This window comes from Cebus imitator, unplaced genomic scaffold, assembly GCF_001604975.1.
Source record: "Cebus imitator isolate Cc_AM_T3 unplaced genomic scaffold, Cebus_imitator-1.0 Scaffold15, whole genome shotgun sequence".
In the NCBI taxonomy this organism is placed as follows: Eukaryota; Metazoa; Chordata; class Mammalia; order Primates; family Cebidae; genus Cebus; species Cebus imitator.
Genome location: NW_016107330.1, coordinates 8,541,979 through 8,554,468, shown reverse-complemented (window position 1 = coordinate 8,554,468; position 12,490 = coordinate 8,541,979). Strand labels below are relative to the sequence as shown.

At 53.3% G+C, this 12,490-nt stretch overlaps 1 protein-coding gene across 2 annotated transcripts in view; it reads right to left on the bottom strand.

Moving 5' to 3' along the window:
* IGSF21 (immunoglobin superfamily member 21) overlaps nucleotides 1-12,490 on the bottom strand; it is a 271,709-nt gene that overhangs the window by 84,024 nt on the left and 175,195 nt on the right. For both annotated transcript variants that reach the window (XM_017505734.1, XM_037730238.1), the window contains exon 3: nucleotides 7,017-7,138. In XM_017505734.1, coding sequence (XP_017361223.1) covers nucleotides 7,017-7,138 — 122 coding nt within the window. The remainder of the gene's footprint in view (nucleotides 1-7,016; nucleotides 7,139-12,490) is intronic.

Here is a 12,490-nt window from a genome sequence, read left to right as displayed (position 1 = left end):
CTTCGCCTCCCCTAGCCCCGCCTCGCCCAGCTGTCCCCAACGCCTGTGGCTTTGGAGGATGACGCGTGTTCACGTGTCCACCCTACCTGGAAGTCAGATTCCAGGTTCCTCTGTAGATGGCTTTATCTTCCTTCCCTGGCACCTCCAACCCACCCTCTGTACCCGGGAACTAAGCTGAGCTTGACAAGCTGAATATCACAGCACGCCGTAGCCTTCAGCGGCTTCCAGGCTGTGGAGAATGAACGCCAACTGACCTCCTCGTCCCCCGTGCTCTGGCCGCGGCAGCCCTCTGGCAGCTCACAGATCACCCTGAGCTCTTTCTCACCCCAGGACCTTTGCACTTGCCATGTCCTCTATGTGGAGTGCCCTCCCAAACCCCAACCTTGCCTGGCTGTCTTCTGACACTACAGATTGCTGCTCAGATGTCTCAGATACCTGGAGATATGTTCTCCTAGGAGAAGCTGTGCAACGCCCTCACTCCATTATTCTCACCCCTCTCTGTCAATCACAGTCGGCCTTTCACATCCATGGGTTCAGAATCTGTGGCTCCAACCAACCAGGAACCCAAAATATCCAGATAAAAAAATCATAATGCAACCATAAAAAAATGCAAATAAAAATAACACTGTAACAAGGATTTACCTCGCATTTACATTATAGTAAGTGTGATAAGTAATCTAGAGATGATTTAAAAGATACAGGCGGATGTGCGCAGGTGTTGTGCAAATGCCGTACCATTTTATATGTGGGACTTGAGAATCCTGGGATTGTGGTGTCCCCTTGGGGGTATCCTGGAACCAGTCCCCAATGGATTCCCAGAGACAATCGTATCTTATTCCCTTCACCAAACTCATCACACATTGTAACTATTTTTCTTTATTATTTTATCTTTTTCTTTTTTTGGAGACGAAGTCTCACGCTTGTCCCCCAGGCTGGAGTGCAATGGTGCGATCTCAGTTCACTGCAATCTCTGCCTCCCAGTTCAAGGGATTCCCCTGTCTCAGCCTCCTGAGTAGCTTGGGTGACAGGTCCCTGCCACCACACCTGGCTAATTTTTGTATTTTAAGTAAAGACGGGGTTTCACCGTGTTGGCCAGGCTGGTTCCTGACCTCAGGTGATCCGCCCACCTCGGCCTCCCAAAGTGCTGGGATTATAGGTGTGAGCCACCATGCCCAGCCTTTCCTTATTATTTTAAAGGCATTTTTGCAGTCTGTCTCTCCTCACCCACTAGATCAGAAACCTCCCGAGAGCAGATCCTGTTATGTCTCGTTCACCATTTTAGCTCTATCATTGTCTCTGACGTATAGTAACTACTCAATTCCTTTGCGATGAATGAATGATGAGTGTTGGGGGAAGGAATGGGGCCTGGATGTCCCTTTCCTAAGGTGTCTCGTTCATCTGGTAGCTCATCAAGTGTTGCACTAAAAGCACTCCCCGACCGTGTTCACCACTAACTCATTCACCCCACAGATATTTACAAATCATCTGCCACGTGCCTAGGGTTGGGGTGCTGTACTGCGGGTTGGGGAGAGGATGGTGGTGAAAACATCAGACCTAGTCCCTGTCCTCATGGGACTTCCAGTCTAGTGGGGGGTGGGCAGACTCTGAAGACACAGCCTCAGGCAGTGAGCTTGGGCAGCAAGATTGGCTTCCTGGAGGAAGCAGCCTTCACGTTGAACTTGAAAGGACAAGTAGGGCCTTGTTGGCAAAGAGGGTTGGGCAAGGTATTGGAGGGATGGCAGCAGGTCAGCGGTAGGAGTACGCTGAGCCTCTCGAGTCTCAATTGCCTGCACCAGTGAATCAAGGCCAGTGAAATCTGTCCAGGGCTCCTCATGGCTTCCTGAGCATAGAGAATGGGACAAGGGCCTCAGGGTGCTCCAGGAAATGGAAGACACAGCATGTGTCCGGGTGGAGTGGTTGAAGGCTGGCTGTGATGTACCTGGACCTCCAAGGAGACCACAGCTGCCCTCTGGGATGGCCACATTCCATGGAGAGGGGGTTCAAGACACCCTACCTTAAATATGGCACCTCCCTATGTTGAATATTTTAATCAGATGGAATCTAAGAAATGGCAGGTGCAGGAAGGACTCTCTGACCTTTCCCAGAAGCAGGTCACAAGACCTTCACGTCAGTGGCTCCCTCCCTGTACCTGGAGGAAGGAAGTGTCTTCCCCTCAGAGGAATCCGAACAGGCTGCCCTGCCAGGTGTCCCCAGTTTACCGCCCTTAGCTCAGAGCCTTCTATCCTTCACATTTTCCCACGACTCCCCACCCCTCACCCAAGCCAGCAAAGAACACTCAGCGTGAACCGCTTTGGTGAGTCTTCATTGCCTTATAAAAGCTCCTGTGTCACCTAAAACTTATACAAACTAGACAGATTCTTTTGTCTTGTGAATCCATCTTTTGCTACAGAGGCCCCAGCCAAGAACCTAGAAGGGTGGAATAAAAAGCAGACCTTCAAACAAGGATTTAGGAGCAAGGGGTTTATGTGAGAAGGGGTTCCGGAAGCTGGCGGAATAAGCTAGAAGGGAAGGAAGCCAATACAGCTGCATTCTCAAGGTTATTCTGAGGGGAAGGGCATTGAGACACTCAGGGAGATGGTGGACAGCAGCCTTCCCAGAGTTTCTCAATGTCCCCCCTTCTTGTCCCATTTTCTAATTTTGCCCATTAGGAAACACCCCCAAGAGGCCAAGGAGCATACCTGAGCTGCCCACTCATTTTGCACATTGCATTATGCACCCACTGTGTGTCAGGCCCTGGGCTGAGAGGTGGGCGTGTGAGGTGAAGGAGGAGCATGTACTTTGTCCTCCCGAGCACACGTCTGAACCGTCCCCCTGGAGGGATGAGGCGGTTGGGTATGCACCCTATGATCAGTCATTGGTCAAGGTTGCTCCAGGGGTGGCGTCAACTCCCCGGCACTTCTCGCCTGCCCCGTGTGCAGGCTGAGTGGGCTCCAGTGCTCTGAGAAAACCCAGGTAAGCGCCAAGGATGCTGGCACTGCCAGGAAGAGCGAAGAGTAAGAGGATGTGGGCAGGGCAGGATAACCATCGGCCACAATCCGCCTCCTCCCTTCCACAGAGGGCTCCTTCCTGCCCCTAGGTCTCCACCCAAGTGCCACCTTGCTCGGAGGCCCTGCCTGACCACCCATCTAAATGGCACCCTGAATCTCAGCCTTTCCCAGCACTGTACCCCACCTGCCCCTTCATTACACGCCCATGGTATAGAATTACTTCTTTGCAGAATGTGGAATGACGTAGTCAGTTACATTTTGCTGTGTCTCCCCTACTAGACTGCAGAGCTGTGTTTTTCTCATTCCCTATGGTATCCCTGGGCACATTCTACCAAGCCAGGCTCCTAGGAGGTGCTCAACTAAATAGGCTTGAAGGGAATACATTCTTGTCAATTCCAACCTGGGAGTTCTGGGCTCTGGGTCTGAGACCTGGAAAGGCATTTGATAGATGGGCCTCTGGGATGATCGGAGAGGCAGTCCAAGGTCGTGCAGCTGGGGAGCCACACCTGCACCCTCTGGGGGCAGAAGTCCTGACACTCCACCCGACTTCCATCCCTTCAGGGCCTCATGGGCAGGAGAGAAAGCTCCAGGAGTCCCTGGGGCTCCTCTAGGCTACCCGGGAAATTGCTCTCAGCCAATTCTTGGTAATCTTCTCAGCCTCATTCTCTGCCCAGTTTCCCCAGCTGAAGAGGAAACAGCTCAGACAGCTGTGGAGCTGGGACTCTCTCTTGTTGAGATGTATTAATTTGTAAATATCTTCATTTATATGTAAATGCGGAGTCCTGCGCCCCACCGCCAGCCCTGATGGGGCTCTGCAGCCTGGAGAGGCAGCCGCCCCCAGCACGGCTGGTCGGGAGGGCCAAGAGTCCTCTGTGATCCTATCAGGCTCTAGAGGTCTGTTCCTTCCTTCCCTCTCCCTTGGTGAACGCCAAACAGGACAGCTCAGCTCCCCAGGGTGCTCTCTGCTTGGGAGACCACTCCTGTAACTGAGGCTCAGGGAGAAGGTGGGGGAGACTGACCCCCCTGTGGGAAAGAAAAGAACACTGGCTCCTGAAATCAGGCTTAAGTCAGGGCTGCTGTGTGAACTCAGGCAAGTCTCATTTCCTCTCTGGGCTTTGGCCTCCACAGCTGAAAAGCAAGGGGTCTGGTCAAGTTCATGTCATTCCAGAGGAAGACCCTTGGGCCTTGCTGAACTTTGACCTCTCCTGTAGTAAGAACAGGGCTAGAGAAAATAATTACTACTACTACCAATAATGATAGCTGAGAGAGGTGGCTCACACCTGTAATCCCAGCACTTTGGGAGGCCAAGGCAGGAGGATCACCTGCGGTCAGAAGTTTGAGACCAGCCTGACCAACATGGAGAAACCCCGCCTCTACTAAAAATACAAAAAATTAGCCAGGTGTGGTACATCCCTGTAATCCCAGTTACTCGGGAGGCTGAGGCAGGTGAATCGCTTGAATCTGGGAGGTGGGGGTTGCGGTGGGCCGAGACCGCACCATTGCACTCCAGCATGGGCGACAAGAGCGAAACTCCATCGCTCATAATCATAATCATAATCATAATCAATCATAATCATACCTGTCTGCATTCATGGGGTTGTTTGTGCAGATCAAAACAGAAAGAGTACATAAAAGGGGGCTTTAAGAGATTTGTAAAAATGTGAGTTTTTTTGGTTTGTTTTATGGTGAGAGAAAGAGGGGCTGTTCTAGGCAACGGCAGCGAACATGTACCACCTGGAGACGGGACACCAGCACTTCAGTTGAATGCACGCACCTGCTCCTCACAAGGCTGGCCAGCCTCTAAATGCTGCCGTGTTCCTTTGGAGGTCAGGAAACTCAATTGTGGGGCTACCAGCCCCAGATTTCACTAATGCCAGGAGCTGGAAGAGGCAGGATTTGAACTCAGGCTGTTGGACCTAAATTCCTCTGAAATTCCACCACAACAGTACAAAGCCAATCATGCCAAGCCTGCTTTCCAGGCGAGAAACCTGAAGCAAAGAGAGAGGGAGGTGACGGCTCTCGTCCAAGGTCATTCGGTAGGCAGAATGACCTGGGATTTGCATCTGGGTCTTCTGGTAGCAGTGTTTGCCCTGGAGACTACGGGAAGCAGCAGAGGGTGGGGCTCAAGGATGTTCTAGGTGGTCCCTGGGTTTCTTTTTTAGCTTAGAAATCAGAACCAAGAAGTCCTAGAGGCCATGCTTGTGGCAGTAGGTGGCTTGGAGGGACAGGGATTCTCAGAGACACAGTGACTGGCAGGGGTGAACTGTGTGGCATTAGGTTTCCGGGAATCTTGGAGATGATTTGGGAGTTCACTTACTACAAAACCATCTGTGGTTTCCAGAATAGCTATTTTCTCCCAAATGAGTTTTTATCTCCTTTTTCATCTTGGTTGTAGCTGGCTTGTTTTAGGCACTATCATTTCTTTTTGGAAGCAGGTGCAGAAGAAATCGTAAGGAGATGGATGAAGGCATTTGTGCTGCTGTTCACACACCTCTTCACACACCTTCACGTCCACACTCTCAGCAGGGTCCTGGCACAGAACCCACAGAGGAGGAGGATGCAGCAAGGCCCCCGGGGGCATACCCACCTTCACATTCTTACAAAGGCAGGCGGAGGAGGAGGCCCGGGCTGGATTCCCCGTGCAGGGCTGGACTCACCCTTTACAATCTTCTTGTCCCATTTTCTAATTTTACCCAATAGAAAACAGGCCTGAACAGCCGAGGAGCATAGCCTGGGCTGTCTACTCACTTTGCAAATTTCATTATGCACTCACTGCATGCCAAGCCCTGGGCTGAGAGCTGAGGATGCAAAAGGTGAAGGAGGAGCAGGTGCCTTGCCCTTCTGAAGCTCATGGTCACTGGGAGACCCACAGTCCATGCTGGAGCACGGGGCCTCCCTCTCCTCCAAGCTCAGAGCTTAAAGACAGCCCAGTACCAGGCTAGCTGGGACATCCACATGGCACGGTGCCGCAGTGCACGTCATGCGGGCTTGCCGGCGGCAGTCCCCCTCAGGGTGCACGATGCAGAGCGGTCCCCCTGCAGCTTTGGAGCAGACCACCGCTTTCAAGCTGGGCGCCTGTCAAAGCATTTGGCAGTGTGGCGTGGAAGTGTGTGTGTGTGTGTGTGTGTGTGTGTGTGTGTGTGCAAATCTGCATTCTTCATGAATGCAGTGAGACTCCCTCTGAGGAGGGGTGAGTACCGGGGCAGTTCCAGCTGACCAGCTTTGGGGCATCTGTTCAGCTAAGGTGAGTGGTCCCACGGGTGGACTTGCTTGAGTGGGGTTCTGAAGGCTGACGAGGAGTTTACCAGATGGCCAAAGGGAGAAAGGCCCTTTGAGAAGAGGGACCAGCGTGTGTTAAGGGTCAAAGGAATAAAACAGGGCTAGGGTCCTGTAGCGAGTTTGCGGGAAGTGGATGGAGCCACGCACATAGAACACGGCAGGGTCTAGAAGGACATGTAGTCAGCTTGATTCTGCTGCCCGCCTCCTGGGAAACAGGGACGGGGTGGGAAAATCACGAATCTCTGACTTGAGCACTGCTCCTCCCCACCCTGCTGCTTCTGACCTGGGAGTCCTGTTGCTTGGGGTCCTTCTTTCTTAAGCTCGGGGCCCTCATGGCCTTGGATCCCACAAGAAACCATGGTGTACAGGCTTCCATGCCACACAGAGCTGGCTCCCCACCCCACGCTGTCACTGCCACCTGCGTGACTTTAGGCCCGTGGCTCACCCCTGTGGGCCTCCGTATCTCACCTGGAAATAAATGGGGTTTGGAAAACCCACCTTCCAGGACTGTTGAAGGAGCGGGCAGAGGAGGCCAGGCAGAAGAGCTGTGGCCCGCCCCTCTCCTGCCTCTTGCCTCCAGGGCATGGATCCCAATCCCACAAGCAGAGCCCTCAGTTCTGCCTTCCAAGCCCAAGGGCGCCGAGGGATTGCAGTGAAAGGGCCGGAGACCTGCCGCCCTCCCCTCCCCATCCCTCCCCCTTCCCCCGCTGGCCCCACCCCGGCCCTCACCTCACAGTGGACTGGTACACCAGGTCCTCCCGCTTGCGGTAGTTCTCCATGTGTGAGTAGTTGGTGGAGAACATGGCGTCGAAGGTGAAGATCTTCTGCTTGATGGTGCCGCCATCCGTCACCTGCCACAGAGCACAGAGGCAGCCACACGTGAGCGCCGAGCCAGCCCTGGCCACCCCTTTCCCCAGGACACTGGGAAGATGCAGGCAAGAAGCCCAGAAGAAGGACAGCTCCCATCCTGGGAATAAGGCAATCCCAGAGGGCTTCTTGGAGGCAGCGATGTTTAGGTTGCCTCCTGAAGTAAGAGTAGGAGCCAGCCTGGCAACAGGTGGGAGTTCTCCAGGCAGAGGGAACAGCAAAGGCCCTGTGGCAGAAAAAAGAAATGTGTGCTCAGGGGAAGCTTGCTGACTTCACAGCGCCTGGAGAAGGAAGGAAATGGGATGAGCAGAGGCTGTGAAGGAAAATGTGGGCCAGATCATGGAGGGTATCCAGGACAAAGGAGCTCAGCTTCCCTTGATGGCGATGGTCCCCAGGGCCATGTTCAGTTTCGATTTACAAGTTCCCCCGGCTATAGATTGAATTGAAAGGGGCAAGACTAGAGGCAGGGAGCCCGGGACGAGGCCAGGAACCCAACGTCCTGGCACGGGCGATGCCAAAGGGGACAGCGTGGGGCATCTGCCCTCCTCTTGGAACGGGCCAGGAGGGAGGACGTGAAGTCCCCAATTCACCTAAGAATTTCACCTGAGAATGCTGAAGTGGGAGAAGGCAGGGAGGTGGCGATGAAGTCAGCGCTGGAAGACGGAGGCTGCCGGGCTGTCCCACTGTTCGTAGCCGATGGAAAGCAAACCCAAGCGTCCGGTGCCGGGCCACCGCCAGCCTGCCTCCCCACATCTGGCTGCCTCCAGCTAATGAAAGTGTTACTCCACAAAGCAGCAAGGTATGTGTTGTCACTGTTTCAATTATTTATCTGTTTACTCGGCTGCAGTTTTCCGCTTGTCTCAGCAACTCTATTATAGACTGGGAGCTTGCAGCCTCTCGCAGCTCAGCTGGGCTCCGCGCTAACAGCCTGCGGCGGGGAGGCCTCATGCCTGGGCCTGGAGAAGTGAAATTAACTCCCTGCGGCTCTGTGTGGTGGAGGCAGGGGGAGAGGGGGCTGGGAGAGTGGTGGCTAGGGACAGGTGTCTCCGAGGGGCTGAGGTAGGGGGGATGCCGAAAGCAGCTTTCCCGGGCAAAAAGGTGAGGATTGGAGCGTGGATCTGTCCCCCTGTCCCCTGCCTGGGAGCACTGACCCTGGGCACAGCTGGGCTTTTCTGGGTATATATGTGCCTGAGCTGACTTGGATCACATCTCTCTGACCTCGGTGGTGTTGCTACTGGTTTAGGGAAGACTCCATGCATCTGGCCAGCATTGTTTGAGCACCAGCTGTGTGCCAGACACAGGCTTCGTCTGTATTGATCACTTTCCATAGACTGTAAGCTTCATAAATAGTAAGGTGGCCTCTGTCAGGAAGGGGATGGTTAGAGTCATGAGAAGGCCTTCGCAGGCTCTGGGACCCTGAGAGGAAGCGGCGGTGAGGGAGATTTCCCATGGCAAGGCCTCTCCTTACCCCTCCGTAAGCCCACACCCCTCCTGTCTCTCCTCCGGACTTAGTGACATGCACGTGTGTCACTTTCTTCCCCTCTGACGGCTTGGCGCTTTCTGACTGTGTGCAGAGGGAAGACAGAGGACCGCTCCCGCTCACCTGGCCGCTTCTGCAGCACAGACCCAGCTTCTGAAATGGGATGATGAGAGTGGAGGAAGATGAGGAGAAAGGGGACCGGAGGAGTCTCCTCTCCTCTTGGGATCCACACTGGCACTTGCCTTAGGAAAGACGCCCACCTCTAAACCACCACAGCTTGACGCTGCACCCGCTGTCCTCACCTAGAAAAATGTCCCTGAGCTGACTGTACCCAGCTTGGCACAGGGAGAAGAGACTTGGCTGTACTTGGGCTCAGAGCGTCCATCTCCCCATCTCCCAATGTCCCAGCCTGGGGTGGAGGCCAAGACGCTCCAGGGGCTCCCGTTCTTCATGCACCCCCTTCCCCTCTCCACCTCTCTCATTTGACTGTTTTTCTTTGAGATGGATTCTCACTCTGTGGCCCAGGCTGGAGTGCAGTGGCGCAGACTCAGCTCACTGCAACCTCAGCTGCCCAGGTTCAAGTGATTCTCCTGCCTCAGCCTCCCAAGTAGCTGGGATCACAGGCACGCGCCACCACGCCCAGGTAATTTTTGCACTTTTAGTAGAGACAGGGATTCACCATCTTGACCAGGCTGGTCTTGAACACCTGACCTCCTGATGCATCTGCCATGGCCTAACAAAGTCCTGGGATTATAGGCATGAGCCAACATGCCTGGCCTCATTTGGCGTTTTAGAACCACCAAAGTACCTTTCAAGCAGGGCCTTCACTTGGCGGGTGATTTTGCTCACCCTACCCACCAGGGGACATACAGCAAGTTCAGGAAACATTTTTGGTTTTCACAATTGGAGAGAAAGGTGTGATTTGGTATTGACATCCAGCCGATAGAGGGCAGGAAGCTGTTGACCATTTCACAATGTGCAAGGGGACAGCCCCCTTCCCCTTCCCAAGAATTATCTGGCCTCCAAATGTCAACAGTGCCCAGATGGAGAAACCCAGCTTTAAACCCATCACATTGTGTGGCCGTACGAGGTCCCTGGGAACAGAGCTGAATAGACGAGAATGTTCCCATTTTGCAGGTAAAGAAACTGAGGCTTGATGAGGCAAAAAGATTCAGCTGAGGCCCCACACTAGGTTCTCGACAAGTCTCTGGCTTCTGGACCAGAGTTCACGTCCGATCCCACCAGGCTGGAAGAGGCTGTGGGTGAACCGAATGCCTCTGAAGGTCCCCTTCCGCCCCCCGCGGCTGGGCTCATTAGGAGAAAGGACGTCAGAAGCCTGGTGGAGGTGTGAGGCGAAAGCGTGCTGTCTGTGTAACCAGCAGCCCCTCTCCTGGCCTCACCTCCCTTCAGGTGCTGCTTTTTTATCTCCTCCTAAAATGCTGCAGCCCTCTTATCGTCCCAATCTCAAATTTCACTCCATTTTTTTTATTACACAAAAGAGAAAAAATCTGTCAGTAAAACTGTCTCCTCAAATTTATTCACCGAGACTGAGGGTTTTATTACTAGGAAAATACACCCGCACCCCACACGTCCACACACATACCCACACACCCCAGATAAAGCACAGAAGAATTATCCGAGTCGTAAATCGCTGTTTCAGGCCCAGGGACAGGGGAGTTTCAAGGACGAGCCTAGTTTTCCTTTGGTTTTATTTACATCTGTTTCTCTGGGGCTGTGTCTGGGACTTCACTGTCAGCCAGAGGAGTAAATAACTGCTTCTGGGAAACCTGCTTCAGGCAGCCCAAGGCAAGTGTTTATCTCAGCTGCAGAGTGAGGGAACTGGAGGGCAGGCCTCACTCGACCGTCCCAGCTCACCGTGGTTCATACTCCCTCCTTTCTCAGCCTCCTGGAAGGTAAAGGAAATGGGAGACTCAGACACACTCAGGTCCCGGGCCAGCAGGCGAGCAGCTATTTGCAAGGATGTTATTCTGAGGTTCCTGGTGGTTAAAGGGCCAAGTGTGAGTTGGGGATTAGTACGGGCCGTGGACAGAAGGCGTGGTGTATGTGCTGGAAGACACCTTCCCTTTAATTCTAGAAACATTTCTCCACCCCTGAGACATACAGGGGCAATTGCAGCCTCACGGCAGAGAAGAAAATAAATTTCAGACATGGTCTCAGGCATGACAACCTTATTCACAAGAGGTACGCAGTCCACAATTAGCTGAGGTTCCAGAGTCAGTGAGATGATGGCTGCGGCAGCGACAGGTGTTTGCCAAGTGTTATCCCCAATGATGTTCTGATGCTTCTGAAAAGCCAAGAATCCCCTTGGAGGGAGGGGTGATCATGGAAGGCTTCCTGGAGGATGTAGCCCCTTCGGAGGGAATGCTTGGTCCTAGGCTGCTCTTTCTGCCTGTGGGAGGCTTTGGAACATGAAGCAAGGCTGATCTGGATCCCCAGTTGAATGTCTGATTTCGGTTCCTAAGTTTGTGCTCTTGAAGAAGTCATTTCACCTCCCCCAGTCTCTGTTTCCTCATCTCTGAAATGGGGATAACACAACGTCCCTCCTTGTGAAGATCACATGAGCCTTGTAGACTCCCTGGTGAGTGGGAAGTGCTCACTCATGGGCTATTTTCAAGAGCATTCACGCTTTTCTGGACCACCTCTTGTTCTGTGTCCCTCCCCACCCTTCGGGGCTCTTTCTGTCTATGGGGCTGAAGAGCAAACTGTCTCTTGCTAAAATGCCAGAGGATGTGGAATTCAGTAAATGAAAGAAGGGGGCCCACATCCCGAGAGGGAGGCAGGTGGGAGGCACCAGAAGGCAGGGTTGTGTCTATAAGGAGTGGGAGGCAGAGAGCAGGGACCGAGAACTTGCTATTAGTCATCGAAGTAGCCCCAAAACAGAGCGTAGGGATGCCCTGAGTAAGTACCTGGAGGCAGGCAGGTCTCGTGGGCTCTGACAGGCTCCTATGGTGCCTGTGGCAGGGACCACCAGGCCAGGGCAGACCAACAACCACAGAGCTGATGGGGCAAACAAGGTGAGCCAAGCCCTGCAGATGTGTGGGTTTGCCCAGCCCCAGAGCGAGAGGCACTTCTGAAATGAATGACTTCATTCACTCATATTCAACAGACTTTTGTTGAACAAATAAACAGGTCCTTGAATATGCGCTACTCCTAGAACATAAGACTATTGGGGATGGAGTCTTTATCGGTCCTGTTCATTGCTCTGTTTCCAGAGTTTGGCACACAGCACTCGCTCGATAAGTATTTGCTGAATGAACCAATGAGTGAATGAATGAATTAGTTGAGACCTTACCATGTGCCAGGCACTGGGAATACCATGAAGGAAAGGGAAAACACTCTTGCTGTTCTGAGATGCAGACTGGCCCCAGGACAGCCTGCTGCACCTGGACCCGGATCTGTCTGGGACTCCCTGCTAGGAGCAGCCTGGCCCGGGTGGGACAGTGGCCTCAGGCCATCCCTGACGTAGGCTTCAAAAGGAACCGGCAGGGTTTCTGTTTCTTAAAGCTCCCAGCATTTATGATATTCTGTTCAGGAAAACACCCTAACCCTGCAAAGGGCACACCTAGACCAGACAGGAAGCTGTTCATGTAGTTACGCAAAATAATCTGCATCCTTACCAGTGCCCACACAGGCTGAGTGCCCCTCAGCCTCACTTCCATCGTTCCTTGGAATCTCAGGACTGTAAGCTCCAGGAGCCATGTGTCCCAGAGCCTAGCACAGTGCCTGGCAAATGAAGGGTTGTTGAATAAGTGAACTGTAGCAAGAGACGTGTGTCATCACCCCCATTTGTAGACGTGGCCAAGAAAGAGATAAGTGAACTGCCCAAGGTCACACA